Source organism: Garra rufa, chromosome 7, assembly GCF_049309525.1.
Source record: "Garra rufa chromosome 7, GarRuf1.0, whole genome shotgun sequence".
Classification (NCBI taxonomy): domain Eukaryota; kingdom Metazoa; phylum Chordata; class Actinopteri; order Cypriniformes; family Cyprinidae; genus Garra; species Garra rufa.
The window spans coordinates 31,419,576-31,438,922 of record NC_133367.1 but is presented as its reverse complement, the minus strand read 5'-3'; the positions used below and the strand labels follow the sequence as shown (position 1 = coordinate 31,438,922).

General features: G+C 28.4%; 3 protein-coding genes across 3 annotated transcripts in view; 1 reads left to right on the top strand and 2 right to left on the bottom strand.

The window, feature by feature from the left end:
* kif14 (kinesin family member 14) overlaps positions 1 to 3,295 on the bottom strand; it is a 35,542-nt gene extending 32,247 nt beyond the window's left edge. Inside the window, exon 1 of the mRNA XM_073844218.1 lies at positions 2,208 to 3,295. Within this exon, the coding sequence (XP_073700319.1) occupies positions 2,208 to 3,034 (827 nt within the window). The 5' untranslated portion in view covers positions 3,035 to 3,295. The remainder of the gene's footprint in view (positions 1 to 2,207) is intronic.
* A 2,015-nt stretch (positions 3,296 to 5,310) lies between these two features.
* ddx59 (DEAD (Asp-Glu-Ala-Asp) box polypeptide 59) lies at positions 5,311 to 15,480 on the bottom strand. The gene is made up of 7 exons (XM_073844348.1): positions 14,605 to 15,480; positions 11,888 to 12,070; positions 11,722 to 11,811; positions 9,648 to 9,899; positions 7,573 to 7,725; positions 7,305 to 7,433; positions 5,311 to 5,680 (listed from the first exon to the last, which is right to left on the bottom strand). The coding sequence occupies exons 1-7, from the start codon at positions 15,346 to 15,348 to the stop codon at positions 5,417 to 5,419; spliced, it is 1,815 nt and encodes a 604-aa protein (XP_073700449.1). The 5' UTR covers positions 15,349 to 15,480; the 3' UTR covers positions 5,311 to 5,416.
* Positions 15,481 to 17,787: 2,307 nt separating this feature from the next.
* Positions 17,788 to 19,347, top strand: part of camsap2a (calmodulin regulated spectrin-associated protein family, member 2a) — a 49,664-nt gene continuing 48,104 nt past the window's right edge. Inside the window, exon 1 of the mRNA XM_073843669.1 lies at positions 17,788 to 18,225. Coding sequence (XP_073699770.1) covers positions 18,087 to 18,225 — 139 coding nt within the window. The 5' untranslated portion in view covers positions 17,788 to 18,086. The remainder of the gene's footprint in view (positions 18,226 to 19,347) is intronic.

Sequence of the window (19,347 nt, the reverse complement as noted above, 5' to 3'; positions counted from 1 at the left end):
AAAACATAAAAAAAAATTAAAACAACATTACAAAATAAAGTCACAACCAAAAAATAAAATAAAATAAAACAAAAACAACAACAACAACAACAACAACAAAAAATAACATAAAACACAAACACAAAAAATAGAAACTTAGTAAGTGGCACTGTGCACAATAATATTAACACATAATAGTATTAATTATATATTATAAAAACAATATTATATTAAATTATTATAATAATTAATTACATAATATTACCATTCACCCCTAAAGGTCAAACTAAATTGAAAAAAGAAAAAAAGTTTTAAAATACTAAATAAATAAATATTTTTACATGGGTGTCACAAGTTTATTATTAATTTTATTTATTTATTTATTTTTTTTACAAAAGGGGAAATCATGCAGTAACAGGGTTGCATGAAACAAATAGTATGTTTGTTGCAAATTTAAGTAAATTAATACATCAAATAAATTCATAATGAATACAAATTTACAACAAATACAAATAAATAAAACTATTGAACTATTAGTGTTAGATTAATAAATCAAACTAATTTATATTATATAAATAAATAAAATAAATAATAATAATAATAAATATACATTTATCACAAATATAAATAAATATAACTAAATAAAAATAAAATATTTAACTATTACTAATATATTATTAAATCAAATTAATTAATATTATATAAATAAACAATAAAATAAATAAATATAAATTTATAATAAATATAAATATAGATCAATATAGATAGATGGATATACATATAGATATCTTTTGCGATATTCATTATTTTTTAATTAGGTTTTATACAGAAAGAGTCATGATATGATTTTTTTATACTAAAAATTGCCTCAAAACAACATGTAGGGCTGGGCAATTTTGCTTAGAATCAAAATCTCGATTAATTGAACATTTTAACCCGATTACGATTAATGAACGATTATTTTATTTATTAATAAAATTATATTTAATTATATTTATATAATATTTATTTTTTTGCCCTCATAGTTCACTGACAAGTTTTGTACAGTAAATATGTTCTCATATTACAAGCGAGAGATTTTTGGATGAAGGGTGCATTACTTGATTTTAAAATAATTGAAGGAAACACACTATCTACGATTTATGATTATTAATTGAACATCAGTGTTGAACAACTGAAATTAAAGCAAGCATTGCTTAAAACGAAAAGTCAAATTTTTCTTAAATTAGTGAAAATAAATAACTTGCACTATTGGAAACAAAATAAATAATTTTCAATGTTTTTCATATTAAAAGTAGAAAATAAGCAGTATCTCCTCTAAATAAAATTACCCTTGTATATCCTGTAAATACTTTTTACTGTATAAATACTGTTTAAGCTCTCCATCGACATGTCGGCGGAATAACGGAACGGAGCGCTTGTGGTTTTTAAAGGGAAAGTAATTGAAATAATCTTCCTGGAAAAATTTTAACGATTATAGGTTCTGAATGTCGATTTCGATTATTTTCCGATTAATCGCCCAGCCCTAACAACATGCCACCAAAATAAGAGTTTAAAATGTAAAGTAAAATAAAATAAAATAATAAAATAAAATAAAAATCACAACACAACAAAACAGGCCGCAAAAAAATAAAAATAAATAAATAAATAAAATTTGAAATAAATCATACTAGCAAACCAAAAAACACAACATAAAATAAAATAAACAAAACTACAATAAAATAAACAAAACAACAAAACAAGATACACAACAAAATTACTAATAAAACACAATAATAATCTAAAATAATAATAATAAACATAAAAACAAAAAACACAAGACAACAAAATAAACAAACAAAAAAAAAATCACAAAATAATAAAATAAAAAACAAAACAAAACACAACATGAAATAAAACAAAAAATAAATAACAAAACCACAAGACAACAAAATAAATAAATAAACTAATAAACCACAACAAAATTACTAATAACACAATAATATTCTAAAATAATAACAATAAACATAAAAAAACAACAAAATAACTACACTACAAGACAACAAAATAAACAAAAAAATCCCTAAATAATAAAATAAAACAAGAACAACAAAACAAAAACACAACATGAAATAAAACAAAAAATAAATAACACAAAACCACAAGACAACAACAACAACAAAAAATAATAAAAAATAAACAAAAAAAAATCACACAATACCAATAAAAGTTTCAAAACATTTCCTTACCTTGAACTGAAAGGCCTAACTCGGACCGCAACAGTGACCGCACTGTCTTCCATCTTCAGCTCCTGAGCTTGCAGAGCACTTGTTCTGCTCACAGCTTCAAGAGCAACGCGTCCTTCAGCAGAAGCAGCTCTAGAAACACTGCTTCCTCCATGAGGTGTGGAGCTCATTAGGGCTGTAGGTCTCCTCACCTGTGCTGAACGTGATGCCGGTGTCATGTGCCTATTTAAACCACCAATCTGAACCTTCTCAGCGGTTCCTCCACATGTTGATCTGCCAATATCACTGCTCATCTGTGGTGGCTTCTGTCTTCCAGCGGTTGTGTGTTTGATAGATATGGGTCTACATGCATCTTTACCAGCCAGTTTCTCAAAGACATCTCTCTTGACGGACAATTTCTCAAACTGGGTTTTTCTTGTAGGTGTCGAAACGGTTTTACCTTCATCATGGATGGCACTGACCTTCTCAGAACTGATTTTCTGAGCACTCCATGAGGTTTTCCCAGGTGTTCTGATGGTTTCGTGGGTGTCTTTTGCTGGATTGGGTTCGGTCAGGACTTTGGCTCTGTTTATGGAGCCCGTTCTGGTCCGGCGCTGAAGGGTCAGGCGTTTTTCTCCTCTTTGGTTCTCCTGTGTGGTTTCTTCATGGTGGTTTGTAGTAATGTTAGCTCTGCTGCTTGGTTTTCTCTGAAGAGTGAGTCTGGCACCAGAGGATGGTGTTTTAAATGTGTTTTCTCCACATTTTGTGAATGCTGAGATCACATAAGTCCTGTTTATTTCTTTGGTTTTGTTGAAAGACGATGTGGTCTCGGATTCTTTTGATCTCTCCATAATCGTATAGGTCCAAAAACAAGACTTTTAACTATAAAAATGTCTTAAGATTGTCCTACATGTAACGTTATTTCAGTCCACAAATGTAATTGTTGCATATAGAATAACGTTACACCGGGATGAATAACCTGTCAAATGGCTTAAAAATACATGTTTACGTAAACCCATAACTGTAACTGACCTGCAAGTGTTGATATCCTGTTTCGTAAACTGTCTTTAAAAGTTCTTTTGTTTACGGTTTTATAAAACACAGTCCTTTCTTCTTCCAGTTTGCTACCGTTTCGACGGTAAGAAAGTAACTGAATGAACGACGCCTCAAAGCGTCAATAAAAACAAAACAACTCACTGTCTGAGCACCGCCATACTGCCGCTCTAATTCAAAACGTGTAGGCGTGCTGTGATTGGTCAGATCAGTTTGACGCAAAGGCACGCAGTAACGCTCATCTACCAGCAGATGGCAGTGTCTAATAGAGTCTGGTCATAGATGCTGGTCAATCTCTCTAAACCTCACAAGAACGAGTGATTTCATGCGAATATATGTACTGTGTATATATTTACATGAAGAAAATCAAGCCTGTTTGTATTAACATGAATACATTTTGCAATGTGATATTTCAATCACAATGAAGCACGTTTTCACACCAAAATGTTCATGTGAAATAACATGTAATATGAAAAAAATATTTAAAAAATGTTTAAATTATTTAGTTTGTCTTTACAACTATGCTTGACAATTGGTCCAAATGATGTCATTTGTTGGGTGTCACGATTTTATGAAATGTCGTTTTTTTTTATCGCGTTGTAAATCAAATAAATTACATATATATGATGTTATTATGTTAAATATACATTTATTATTATTATAATTGAATATTATATATATATATATATATATATATATATATATATATATATATATATATATAATAAAAATAAGCATAAATTAATTTAAAGAAATTATAATAAATATGCATAATTTATACATAATATAAATAATAAATGATCATAGATAATTTATTATAAATAATTATATATGCACACAGACACACTTATAATAAATAAATAATAAAAAAATAAAATGTATGATAAATATACGGACATATAGATTTTTCTAAAATGTAAAATATATATTTTAGTATTTTTAAATATGTATAATATTATAATTACACAGTATAATATATCAATTATTTTTTCATTTTTGTAATAAAACATTATTCCAAAATAAAAAATATATATATTTTCATTTATGAAGTAATATTTATCATTTATGTTGTCATATGTTTGATTGATAATGTATATGTACACATGTACAATTTCATAACATAAATATTTCTTGTTATTTTTATAAAATATATAAATATATCTACATAAATAATACAAATAAATAAACAAACTATTGTGCAATAAAAAAATGTATGTGACAAATATACATTAATCAAATAAATGATCATATATAGGTAGATATAGATATAATATATATCTAAAATATTATATATTCTTAATATATATTTTGTGTATTATTTGTTTAATGAAAAATAAATAATTATACATTTTATACACACATTTTTGTAAATAATACAAATACAGTTTATAATATACAAAAATAAATTATCTATATATATAGATATAGATCAAATACATATAAAATATACAAAATATATATTATTTTGTGTATTATTTAAAAAATCTGTATTAGAATTTATGTGTGTGTGTGTGTGTGTGTGTGTGTATATATATATATATATATATATATAATTGTATGTATACATTTAATATAAGTTTTATTTGTTAAATATAATATTTATTAATTGATAAATACATTTGACTAATATAAAGTAAAATACATTTAAATAAATCAAATAAATGATGTGTGTGTATTTGAAATATTAAAATATTGAAGTTATAAATACAAATTATATTTTATAAAATTAAATATAAAATTATATTTTACTGCCTTTAATTTGATGATTTTAATAGCAATAATATAATAAGAATAAGCCTTTATTAATTTTTCAGATTAATTTTCTTTTACTTCTATCATTACTTTAAAAACTGTTTTTACTTTAAAACTGGCTTTTATTAAATTTAGTTTATTTAAATGAACTTAACTGCAGAAAATACTGAAACTAACAAAGACAAAATAACTTACACACAATACATATACAAAACATTTTACTTTACAGTAAAATTACATGAGCTGTTTTATAAAATGTAACAAATGAATTTTTAAATACTCTTCCATTAAAATTACTCCATTGTGAGTTGCATTTTTACAGTGTGTGTAATTATCAGAAGGGACATTTTGTTTATTCGAACCATTTATTGAAAATACAAATTACAAAAGCAACAACAAAACATTTAGTAATAAATATGTGGTGCTTGTTATTTCTTGGCAGATCGTTTGTCGTGTTTCCTGATGATGTCGATGAGGTTGCTCTTGGACACGATGATGTCTTCTCTGTGGCCGCTCTTCTGTTTGGCTCTCCTCTGTTGCTCGTGCAGATGTGGGGAGTTGAGGAGCTGCGGCGGCAGGAGGGAGCCCGTGGGTTTCACTCTGTTCACGATGTCCAGAAACAGCCGCTTGCTGTTGTTATTCATGAAGGTGATGGCGGTGCCTCTGTGGCCCAGTCGACCCGCTCGACCAATCTGAAACATTCAAACATAGTGTTTCATTACAGAAACGAGAAGTTCAGTGTGTACAGTCGTGGCCAAAAGTTTTGAGAATTACATAAATATTGGAAATTGGAAAAGTTGCTGCTTAAGTTTTTATAATAGCAATTTGCATATACTCCAGAATGTTATGAAGAGTGATCAGATGAATTGCATAGTCCTTCTTTGCCATGAAAATGAACTTAATCCCGAAAAAAACATTCCACTGCATTTCATTGCTGTCATTAAAGGACCTGCTGAGATCATTTCAGTAATCGTCTTGTTAACTCAGGTGAGAATGTTGACGAGCACAAGGCTGGAGATCATTATGTCAGGCTGATTGGGTTCGAATGGCAGACTTGACATGTTAAAAGGAGGGTGATGCTTGAAATCATTGTTCTTCCATTGTTAACCATGGTGACGTGCAGTCATCATTCCGTTGCATAAAAATGGCTTCACAGGCAAGGATATTGTGGCTACTAAGATTGCACCTAAATCAACAATTTATAGGATCATCAAGAACTTCAAGGAAAGAGGTTCAATTCTTGTTAAGGCGGCTTCAGGGTGTCCAAGAAAGTCCAGCAAGCGCCAGGATGGTCTCCTAAAGAGGATTCAGCAGCGGGATCGGAGTGCCACCAGTGTAGAGCTTGCTCAGGAATGGCAGCAGGCAGGTGTGAGCGCATCTGCACGCACAGTGAGGCCAAGACTTTTGGAAGATGGCCTGGTGTCAAGAAGGGCAGCAAAGAAGCCACTTCTCTCAAAAAAAAAACATCAGGGACAGATTGATCTTCTGCAAAAAGAATGGCGAATGGACTGCTGAGGACTGGGGCAAAGTCATATTCTCCGATGAAGCCTCTTTCCGATTGTTTGGGGCATCTGGACAAAGGCTTGTCTGTAGAAGAAAAGGTGAGCGCTACCATCAGTCCTGTGTCATGCCAACAGTAAAGCATCCTGAGACCATTCATGTGTGGGGTTGCTTCTCATCCAAGGGAGTGGGCTCACTCATAATTTTGCCCAAAAACACAGCCATGAATAAAGAATGGTACCAAAACACCCTCCAACAGCAACTTCTTCCAACAATCCTACAACAGTTTGGTGAAGAACAATGCGTTTTCCAGCATGATGGAGCACCGTGCCATAAGGCAAAAGTGATAACTAAGTGGCTCGGGCACCAAAATGTTGAAATTTTGGGTCCATGGCCTGGAAACTCCCCAGATCTTAATGCCATTGAGAACTTGTGGTCAATCCTCAAGAGGCGGGTGGACAAACAAAAACCCACTAATTCTGACAAACTCCAAGAAGTGATTATGAAAGAATGGGTTGCTATCAGTCAGGATTTGGCCCAGAAGTTGATTGAGAGCATGCCCAGTCGAATTGCAGAGGTCCTGAAAAAGAAGGGCCAACACTGCAAATACTGACTCTTTGCATAAATGTCATGTAATTGTCGATAAAAGCCTTTGAAACGTATGAAGTGCTTGTAATTATATTTCAGTACATCACAGAAACAACTGAAACAAAGATCTAAAAGCAGTTTAGCAGCAAACTTTGTGAAAACTAATATTTGTGTCATTCTCAAAACTTTTGGCCACGACTGTATGTGTATTTATGAAACCCGTCATACCTGATGAACATATTCATCCATGTTAGCAGGCATGTCAAAGTTCACGACCAGCTTCACATTGACCAGATCCAGTCCTCTACCGAGAATCCCAGTGCTGACCACCACTTCATACTGACCCTCGAGTAGACCCTAAAAAACACCAACTATATTTAATCCATACTCATGAATATATATTTATTTATTTATTTATATATATTTCTTTCTTTATTTTTTTCAAATTCAAATATATTTAAAATAATATAATATTTTAAAGATATTTTTTCATTACCTTTACTATTTTGTTGCGTTCCCACTGCTTCTTGTCTGAGTGGATAGCGACTGTGTTTAATCCCATGACCTTTTGCACAGCTTCACAAAGCAAATCGGCCCCAAGTTTGCAGTCCACAAACACAACTACTGGTGGCTGGTAAAGCTTTCTGTCCTATGAACACACAAAATGTCATAATGTAGATAATATTCTACTGCAAACAAACCCAAAAATATAATATCAATTAAGTCTAAATGAAACAATGTAAAGATTTAATTTATTTTATTTTTTTGTATGTTATTTTTTAATGTATTTATTTATTTATTTATTTCTATTTGTCAGTTATTTCACATTAATTATGTATAATGTTTAGTAGTTGTTTCATATTTCAGATGGAAGATTTTTTGAAAATGTAAAATATTGTAGTATTATTACATTTACATTATAATATATCAATTGTTATTTCATATTTCTGATAGACAATTATTCTAAAATATTAAATATAATGTCTTTATTCATCATTTATGAATTAATAGTTATCAATTATGTTGAATTTTTTTTGCAAATTTAATGTACAATTAAATAATATTATAAATGTTTTCTTGTCATTTATAATTTTATAGCTTTTCTTGTTACACACACATTTTAATTAAGTAATAAATTAATACTTTAATATTAATACTTAATATATTGCAATTATGTTATTTCACATTAATGGGCAATTGTTCTAAAATATGAAACATGATATTAATGAAGAAATATTGTAAATTATTAAATATAATATTAATAAAGGATTATATTGGTTAATTTAATCATTTCTTTTTCATATTCAAATCATATTAATTATTTTTTATATTTATGATGGAAAATTATTCTAAAATGTCAAATCTATATTATAGTAATATTATATATTAGAATTAGATATTATAATATAATATTATATATACATTACTATAATTTAATATTAATAGTTATTTATTTATTCAGTCATTCAGTTTTTCATACATATGTATCAATTATTATTTCATATTTTCTGATGGACAATTATTCTAAAATATTAAATATATTATTTAATATTTATGAATTCATATTTATCAATTGTTTATTTCATATTTTTGATTGACAATTTAATGTATAGTTAAATATAAAAAAAAACAAATTCTTGTTTTAGTTTATTTTTATGGACAATAATTTTATAATCATTCATTTTTATCAATTATTATTTCATATTTCTGATGGACAATTAAATTGTATATATACATACACACATTTTTTTCTTCACATATGTTTATCAATTATTATTTCATATTTCTGATAGACAATTATTCTGAAACAGTATGACATATTGTTTAATATCATGTTTTTGATTGACAATTTAATGTACAACTTAAATATATAAATATACTATTTTTGTTTTATAATTTTTTTGTTTCATATTAAAGGTCAATTGTTCTAAATTATTAAACATGATATTAATGAAGAATTACTGCAAATATATTATTAGTATATAATGTATTAAATATAATATTAATAAATTATTTAGATTTTTTATTTAATCAGAAGTTTTTTTATATTTATTCATTCATATTTATTAGTTATTTCATATTTCTGATGGATCATTCTAAAATGTAAAATATATATTATAGTACTATTATATTTTATATATACATTATAATATAATATTATATTATATATAGTAATATATAATATTGAATTTAATTGACCATGTATTGTGGGCAGTAATTTTATTTCCACAGCCTGTGATTTCTAAATGCTCCATTTCCTGCTCTGTGTCTCTGGTAAGAGCCGTTGCTAGTTTTCCTGGAGCAAAGCCATTTGAGGACCCACCCATTTCCTCTGGAGAGGAGGGCAAAGATTGCCCTATAGACTTCCACTCTAACTGCATTTCTGTCAACAAGTCAGTCGACAGCAGGCCGCAGAAGCTTTCAGTCCAGATTATTTTCGATTTCAATCTGAAATCTTTTTAAATCAACTTCCTGTTGTCACAGATGAATCGTACATAATAGCACCAAAAAACAATAACACATGCAAGTAAATTGAGTGCATTCTGAATGTAGTTTCTAAAGTATACTTACATTTAAGATCTCAAAAAGCTTCTTTTTCTTTGACGGTTCTTCCACCCAGAGGACTATCTGGCGGACGTTGGCGCAGGGTTGGTTCTTCTGACCGATGGTAATGCTCACGGGGTCACGGGTGAGACGGGCCGCTAGCTGCTCTGTTCCTGTGGGAATGGTGGCTGACGTCAACAGCGTCTGATGCTCTTCAGGGACCTGCTCCAAAATTTCAAGAACCTGTTGCTGGAATCCCATCTTCAGCATGGTATCTGCCTTTGGAGTTTTTGAGAATTGTAATAATAATTACGCTGATTAATATATGTATAAATAATAAATAGTTAACACTTTACAATAAGGTTCCTTAGTTAACATTAGTTAACCTGAACTAATAATGAACTGCACTTATACAGCATTTATTATTCTTTGTTAATTTCAACATTTACTAATGCATTATTAAAATCTTGTTAACATTAGTTAATGCAGTGTGAACTAACATGAACAAACAATGAACAACTGTATTTTCGTTAACTAACTTTAATGAAGATTAGTAAATACAGTAACAGATGTATTGCTCATGGTTAGTTCGTGTTAGTTAGTACATTAACTAATGTTTAACTAATGAACCTTATTGTAAAGTGTTACTAAACATAAAAAGGGTATATAAATAAATAAATGTATTAATCAATAAATACATAAAGTATAAAAAATGCATGAATAAAAATGAATAGAAAATAAATGAGTAAATAAATGAATAAAATAAAGGCAAATTAATATTAAACAAAATCAATAAAATGAAATAAGCAAATAATAAAACATTAAAACATTATAAATCAATATATGTATTAATAAATAAATACATAAATAAAACAATAAAAACAACAAATAAATGACTAAAACAAATGAATAAATAAATATTAATATATTAATATAATATACATATATATATATATATATATATATATATAAAATAAATTGATAAAATGTAAATTAATTGTAATTGTAATAAATTGATAAAATAAATAATAATAGAATGTGAATAACCATAAATGTAACAATCAATAAATACATGAGTAAAACAATAAATAAAACTAAATTTGTAAAACTACCAATAAATAAAATATTATAAATACATGAATAAAACAATGAATGACTGAATAAAAATGTAATAAAACATAAATAAATAAATCTAAGCAAATTTAATACATAAATAAACAATTATAAATCATAAATAAAAACCAATAAATGAACAAAATTAATTGTTGTAAATAAGTAAATAAATAAATAAAATGTAAATAAATAAATAATAAAACAATCTATCAAATATACTCAATAAGTAAAACAATAAATAAAATAAATGAATTAAACAACAAATAAAACACAATAAATAAATAAAAATAAATACATTTAACAAAATTAAAAATAAAAACAACTAACATTATAAATCAATAAATGTATTATTAAATGTATAAATAAGACAATAAATAAAAAATAAAAACAACAAATAAATAACATATAAATACATAAAACAATGAATGAATAAAAAAGTAAATTAAAAAACAATAAATAAATAAATATAATGAATAAATAAATAAATATATATATAATGTAATAAATAAATAAAACATCAAAAACATTCTAAATGTAATAATCAATAAATAATAAAACAACTAAAATATGATAAATATATAAAACAATGAATGAAAAAAAGATACAATATAAATAACTATAATAAAATCAATAAAATGTAATAAATAAACAATAAATAAATTAACAAATTAATTAATAACAATAAATTAATAAAACAATACATAAAATATAGCCAATAAGTAAAATAATAAATACATAAATATAATAAATGAATAAAACAACAAATAAAACACAATACACCAATAAATAAATAAAAATACTAAACAAATAAATAAAATCCAATCAATATAATGTAATAATTAAACAAATAATAATAAAACATAAATAAATAAATACCAATAAATGAATAAAACAACACATAAAATGTAGTCAATAAATAAAACAATAAAACGAATGAAACAATACATAAATATTTTAAATAAATAAAACACAATCAATCAATCAATACCTCATCAACCACAACAGCCCTGACGTTATCCAGCCGTACAGACTTCTGTTTCAGGATCTCAAGAATTCGTCCTGGAGTGGCTATTACTATCTGAACAGAGGAAACACAAATAAGGTGATGCTTTCTAATAAAATACCTTTACCAAACATTATGAACCAACAAGTACCTTGATCTTCTGCTTGAGTCGATGCAGCTGAGGAGGTAACGGCATCCCACCCACCAGAAGAGCAGTTCTCATGTTCGGCAGACCCATCACCAGCTCTTTCGCCTGCTTCTCTATCTGGATGGCCAGCTCTCTGGTCGGAGTCAGGATGAGACACGTGGGACAAGACGGAGAAGCAGTTTGGCTCTGGAAAATAATCAAAATATGCAGAGTAAATAAATCAACCAATAGGACAATTAACTTTCTTTCAATGTATTCATTTATTTAGCATTAAGTACTGTTTAATTCCTATTTAATTCCTGTTTTAAAATGATTTCTGTATTTATAAATATTATAAATATATCAAATATATAAATATAAAAGTAAAAAAAAATAACAAAGACATAAGTCAAATGTTTGTAGCTAAAAATGAACATTGATATGTAACTTTAAGGTGCCATTTCAGCTGCAAGTTGAATGTGAGTTTTAGAAAACAGTTCTCCTCATCTGAACTAAGCATTCTGGTTGTGAACTTTTCAGAGGAAGTGCACTGGAATGACGAAGCAGTCCAAAATAGATCTGCTCTTCTGAATTACTCATACTGGCGGCGCACAGGAGAGCTCACACTATTCCAGGTAACAGATGTTACCTTAAAAGAGTTTGCAAATTTAAACAGGGACTGGATGGACTGGATACACAGTACTGTGCACAAGTCTTAGGCCACTAGCATTTTCAGCAGCTAAAAATGGTTTTAAGTCAGTTGTTTCTATCTTTTACTGTAGTGTCCCAGTAGAAAATATCAGTTTACATTTCTAAACATTCATTTAGCCAGTAATTGTAAAAATCCAGTCAGATTTTCCTCATCCAATCTGTCTGAAATGACATGAAGAAACAGAACAAACTGAGACAGACTAAATCCAGAAGAACTGTGACAACGTCTCCAAGATGCTTTAAGAAACCTACCTGCAAAGTTACCTGAAAAAGTTAAATAAGTGCACCTAGGGCAAAAGCTGCTTTAAATGCAAAGGAAGGTCACACCATATGTTGATTTAATATAGTTACTAGAAGTTAAATTTATAAAGAAAATCTATTTATAATTTATAACTTTTGACCGCATACTCATTTTACATCAATTTTACACAAGTGCCTAAAACCTTTAGCAGCACTGTAGCTTTGCAGGTAGGTTTCTTGAAGCATCTTGGAGACGTTGCCACAGTTCTTCTGAATTTAGTCTGTCTCAGTTTGTTCATTGTTTGTCATTCCAGTCAGACTGGATGATGATGAGATCAGATCTGTGTGGAGCACTTGCTGTTGTCAGACAAAAATTTCATTGGATTATTACAATTAATGTCAAAAATGAATGTTTGTAAATGTAAACTTGTGGCCTAAGACTTTGGCACAGTACAGAAGCACCGAATCTTGATTTATATATCTAAAACACATTATTACAATTATTAAATTGTGTATCTATCAAATATAAAATGCTTTAATTGAGAAAATAATGCCATCCTTTATTTTCATTTGAAGTTATATACAAACTAAGATCTTAAAATACATTTCAAATAAATAACTAAATACAAGTATACAATTTTACATTTAAGAAAACATTTTCATATCATACCTACATATCTATGTTGCAATTTAAAAAATTATGCCATCCTTCATTTTCTTCACTCAATCAAAAAGAATAAATTCGACATATCTACATCTATCCATCCATTAACTATATAAATCAATATCCTGAAATATATCTAAAATGAATAAAAGTATACAATTTAAATGTGATAAAATAATATATCCATCCTTTATTTTCTTTATTCAATCAATATATATATATATATATACACATACAGTTGAAGTCAAAAGTTTACATACACCTTATAGAATCTGCAAAATGTTAATTATTTTACCAAAATAAGAGGGATCATACAAAATGCATGTTATTTTTTTATTAAGTGCTGACCTGAATAAGATATTTCACATAAAAGGCGTAAACATATAGTCCACAAGAGAAAATAATAGTTAAATTTATAAAAAATGACCCAGTTCAAAAGTTTACATCCCCTTGATTCTTAATACTGTGTTGTTACCTGAATGATCCACAGCCGTTTTTTTTTTTTTTTTGTGATAGTTGTTCAAGAGTCCCTTGTTTGTTCTAAACAGTTAAACTGCCACCTGTTCTTTAGAAAAATCCTTCAGGTCCCACAATTTCTGTGGTTTTCCAGCATTTTTCTGTCATTTGCACAGAATGAAAATGTGTACATTTTTCTTATTTTGCCTAAATACTTTTTTTTTTCATTTAGTACTTCCCTTTAGAAGTTACAGAAGATACTTACATGTTCCTAGAAGATAAAATAAGTTCTTAATGTATCATGTTTTCTTCTGAAGCATCAGTGAGTGTTTGAACCTTCTGTAATGGTTGCATATGAGTCCCTCAGTTGTCCTCAGAGTGAAAAGATGGATCTCAAAATCATACAGTCATTGTTGGAAAGGGTTCAAATACACAAGAATGCTGAAAACCCAAAGAATTTGTGGGACCTGAAGGATTTTTCTGAAGAACAGCAGGCAGTTTAACTGTTCAGGACAAACAATAGACTCGTGAACTACTATCTAAAGTTTATATGTAAACTTTTGAACAGGGTCATCTTTTAGAAATTCAACTATTATTGTCTCTTGTAGACTATATGTAAATGTTTCTAATTCATCACAGCACTACTTAAGATATTCAGCCCAATATTTACCTGAAGAGCATGCATGACCACTGGAAGAAGGAAGGCGACCGTCTTTCCAGAGCCTGTATCTGCAGTGGCGATCACATCTCTGCCAGTCAAACCAACCGGCACCATCTGCATCTGGATGGGAGTGGGAGCCTCATAACCAGCCTTCTTCAGATTGAGCCTTAACGCTGTGGGAAAGTTACAGTGTTCAAACTCTATAATGGGTCTACTGACCCCACTGCCAGTAGCCACTATGGCCAGCTCGGTTTTAACCCTCTCAACCTGCTCCTCAGTCAGTTCAGATATGAAAACATCCTCCTTGTAAGAGTAACCCTGCTCAGTGTCTGCCGCACTCGAGCTGTCTGAACCCTCCTGGAGGTCTTTAGAAAACACCTTCTCTCCAAAATCCAAGCACGTTTTAGCCAGGTGACTGGCTTTGCATTCGAGGCTACAGACATCGTTGTCTGTTTTATCGCAGATGTATTCTCCATATCGACCGCACATGACACACACAGGTTCTCCTGGCTCTGGCCATCTCTGGTTCTTCTTGAAGGACTTCACTGGTTCCTCTTCTTCCTCTGGTTCTTCAGTCTCTATGTGACTAGGTTCCTCCTCTTTTTCTATATTTACAGCCTCATCTGGAGGACAGGTGTCAGATGGAGGTGTAGAAACCGCGTCTTCGGGTGTCGCTTTGCTTCTTTTGGGGTTTTGCTGCTGCTGATGGGACTCTGGGGCTCTCTTGAGCTTCAACGATCTCGGCATAAACATTTTCTGCCCATTCAGCACAACGATATTAACTAAAAATAAACAAACGTTGGTTATATGTCGTTTGGAAACGCGTTGAGTTATATATTTCAGATAAACTTCTGAAAAGATCTGTGAACGGAATCGTTTCCAAGCGGTCGCGTAAGTGTGACGTCATATAAACACAACGCTGGGTGTTGTAGTTTTTAGGGAGTTTAACTATTTATCAAAAACCAAATGTTGTGCAGTGCAGTTTCCTGTACGTTCGTATTATACTTATCCTATCAGTTCATAGATATTTTAAAACTATCGATATTATGATTTTATAAAGGAAATATTTATGTTTATCTTCATGGGGAAAAAGTAAAGGTAAGATTATTGTTCTTTATTGAGAAAGAAAATGTACTTAATATATATGCTTAATAATAGTAATATCTCTGACTATTAGGTCATCAGTACATGATGACCTAATAGTCAATCATTTTATTATGTTCATGTTTTATATTTTGGCAAACCACACATAGGCAGATGGGTTAGCAGTAAAGTGGTGGATATTTATTGGATATTTATAATTTAAGCGTAAATAAATACATAAAAATAAACTAGATTAATATATTGATAAAATATATAGATAAATAATACCTACAAACCTAATTAAATAAAGAAATAAATAGTTTGTTTATTTATTTATTTAAATAAATAAATAAAATAATAAATGATTTGATAAAAATATAAATATTTCGTAATTAAATTTAATCTTAAATTTATTTAAAATAAAAAAGATAATACAAAATAAATGAAAGAATTGGTAAATAAATAAATGTAAAAATTAATACAGAAAATAAATAAATAATTGATTTATTTATTTAAAGAAAAAAATAATTGCAATTAAAATGAAATTAAAAATAAATGTAAACATAAATGCAAAATTAAATATGTTTTATAAAATAAAATATAAATAATATGTATTAAAATTTAATCCTGAATTTATTTTTTAGAAAAATAAAGAAATAAATTAAGATAATAATAATAATAATAATAATAAATTAAAGTATAAGTAAATAAAAGTGAAAAAAGTAAAAATAAATAAATAAATAATTTATTTATTTATTTATTAAAAGGAATAAATGATTTTTAAAAATTTAAAAAATATATATTAATAATAATAATTGATTGATTTCTTTAAAGAAAAAAAATTATTTTTTGAAAATAAAAAATAAGATAATAGAGAATAAATGAAATAATTTATTAATAAAAGTGAAACAAATAAAAATAAATGTAAAGATAAATGCAGAAAATTAATAAATCAATTTATTAATTAATTAATAATTTTATAAAAGAAAATATAAATATGTTTATATTATAATATATATATATAAATAATGTGTAATAAAATATTAATCCTGAATTTGTTTTTAGAAATTAAGATAATAAAATAAATGAAAGAATAAGTAATTAAATAAATGTAAATATAAATACATTTTTTATTTATTTAAAGAAATAAATAAAGAAATAAATGATAAAAAAATTTAATGTCTAATAAAATTCAATCCTGAATTTATTTTTAAAAAGTCAATAAAACATAAATAAAAGAATTAAATAAAAGTGAAAACGAATAAAATAAATGTAAAAATAAATAAATAAATGATTTGAATTAAAAAAATAGATAATGAAAAAAAAATGAAAGAATAAGTAAATAAAAGTGAAAAAGAATAGAAATAAATGTAAATAAAAATAAGTAATGTATTTATTTAAATAAATAAATAAATGATTTGATAAAAAATATAAATAATGTGTAATAAAATTCAGTCCTGAATTTATTCATTTATTAAAGTTAATAAAACATAAATGAAAGAATAAGTAAATAAAAGTTAAAATGAATAAAAATAGATGTAAAAATAAATGCAGAAAATAAATAAATAAATAAATGATTTGATTAAAAAAATAAATGAAAGAATAAGTAAATAAAAGTAAAAATAAAATAAAAATCTAAAAAAGAATAAATAAATACAGAAAATAATAAATAATAAAAATAAATTCAGGATTACATTTGTTTGTTTTATCAAATAATTTATACCTTTATTTATTTTTCCTATTATTGCATTTATTTATTTATGCAACAATGAATTACTTCGCGACATTTTATTTGTATTTTTATTTTATTTTTTGTAATTATTGTTTGCTCTTTTGCTTTTGTATACACATCGTATTGATGAAATCTATCTTATAAAATGTCACCGGATCCAATTTCTAGCACAGTCCCAATTTCTGCCAGTTTTGGGCTGTTGGCGTGTTGGGCGGAGCGCGCATGCGCAGAAGGCTCGCTAGTACACACTGCTGCAGGGAGACCGCAGGACGCTGGATGAATAGAGGGAGAATAACCGTAAATATCCAGATGGGAATATGTGGGCAGAGCATGGCGACGTCCTAAAGAAGACAAAGACTTTTTAGAAAGCGACACCTCCACCGCCTATTCTAACTCAGGACATGAAGGATCAATAAAGAGAAAAACAGCCGAATTCAAATGGGGTACCAGAATGGATGAAGCTCAATGGGCAGAACCCCACTTTTATGACCGGATCGGCCCGAAATAGACGTGAAAATAAGCCCAACCGACTGTTTAAACAGCAACCCGACACACATATGTGACAAATTCTGATTTGTGAATGACAGAGAAAAGCAAAAGTCCGATTTGATGCGTTGAATTCCTTCGGAGAGATGTCATCGTTGTAAGTAGTGGATGTGACACTGCAGCTGTGAACATGGGAGATCTGACCGACTCCAGAGATCCGAAAAACACTTTCATTGTTCCTGCCATCAAGTCTTTTGATCATTATGATTTCAATAGAGCTAAAATCAGAGCCAGCCTCACATGGCTGGTGGCCAAAGCCTTTGGTACAGGTAGGTGGCGTGTTTCTCTTTCTCCACCATCATCTTTGTCTCTTCATTTGATTTCCAATGTGTTGCATTGAATGCATTTGATACCAAAAATATAAATCAAATATGTAAAATAGTGCAGTCAAACGATTAATCGCGATTAATCGCATGCAAAATAAAAGTTATTGTTTGCATAACATATGTGTGTAAATGCCTACATGTAAATATTTTCAAAATATATACATATACACAGTATACACATATATTATGTTAACAACTTTTATTTTGGATGCGTTTAATCGCGGTTAATCGTTTGACAGCACTACGGATATACAAAATATTTTAAATGCGAGTGCATTTTATAATGTAAAATTTAGAGCTTTAATAAATACATTTATACAATTTAATAAATATGTTAAAAACATATGTGACCCTGGACCACAAAACCATTCATAAGGGTCAATTTTTGTTATTTATACATCATCTAAATCTGAATAAATAAGCTTTACAGTGATGTATGGTTTGTCAGGATAGGACAAAATAAAGATGTTGATTTTTGCCCTAAAAGAAAAATCTATAATTTTGACCCATACAATGTATTTTTGGCTATTGCTACAAATATATCTATGCAACTTATGACTGGTTTTGTGGTCCAGGGTCACATATATTTAATAAATACTCATGCAGACCCTTAAAAGAAGGATTTTGTGTTAAGTTATGTTACATAACATTAATTTTCAACAATTCTTAAACAATCACATGTTAAGTAACTGCGGTTTATTAATTGTATCCACTACTTAAAGGAGTAGTTCACTTTCAGAACAAAAATTTACAGATAATGTACTCACCCCCTTGTCATCCAAGATGTTCATGTCTTTCTTTCTTCAGGAAGGAAATTATGTTTTTGAGGAAAACATTTCAGGATTTCTCTCCATATAATGGACTTCTATGGTGCCCCAGAGTTTGAACTTCCAAAATGCAGCTTAAATGCAGCTTCAAAGGGCTCTAAATGATCCCAGGCGAGAAAGAAGGGTCTTGTCTAGCGAAATGATTGGTTATTTTCTAAAAACATTTACAAGTTATATACTTTTTAATCTCTACACAGAGTACACACAGAGCTAGACAAGATGAGCATTTGAGGTTAAA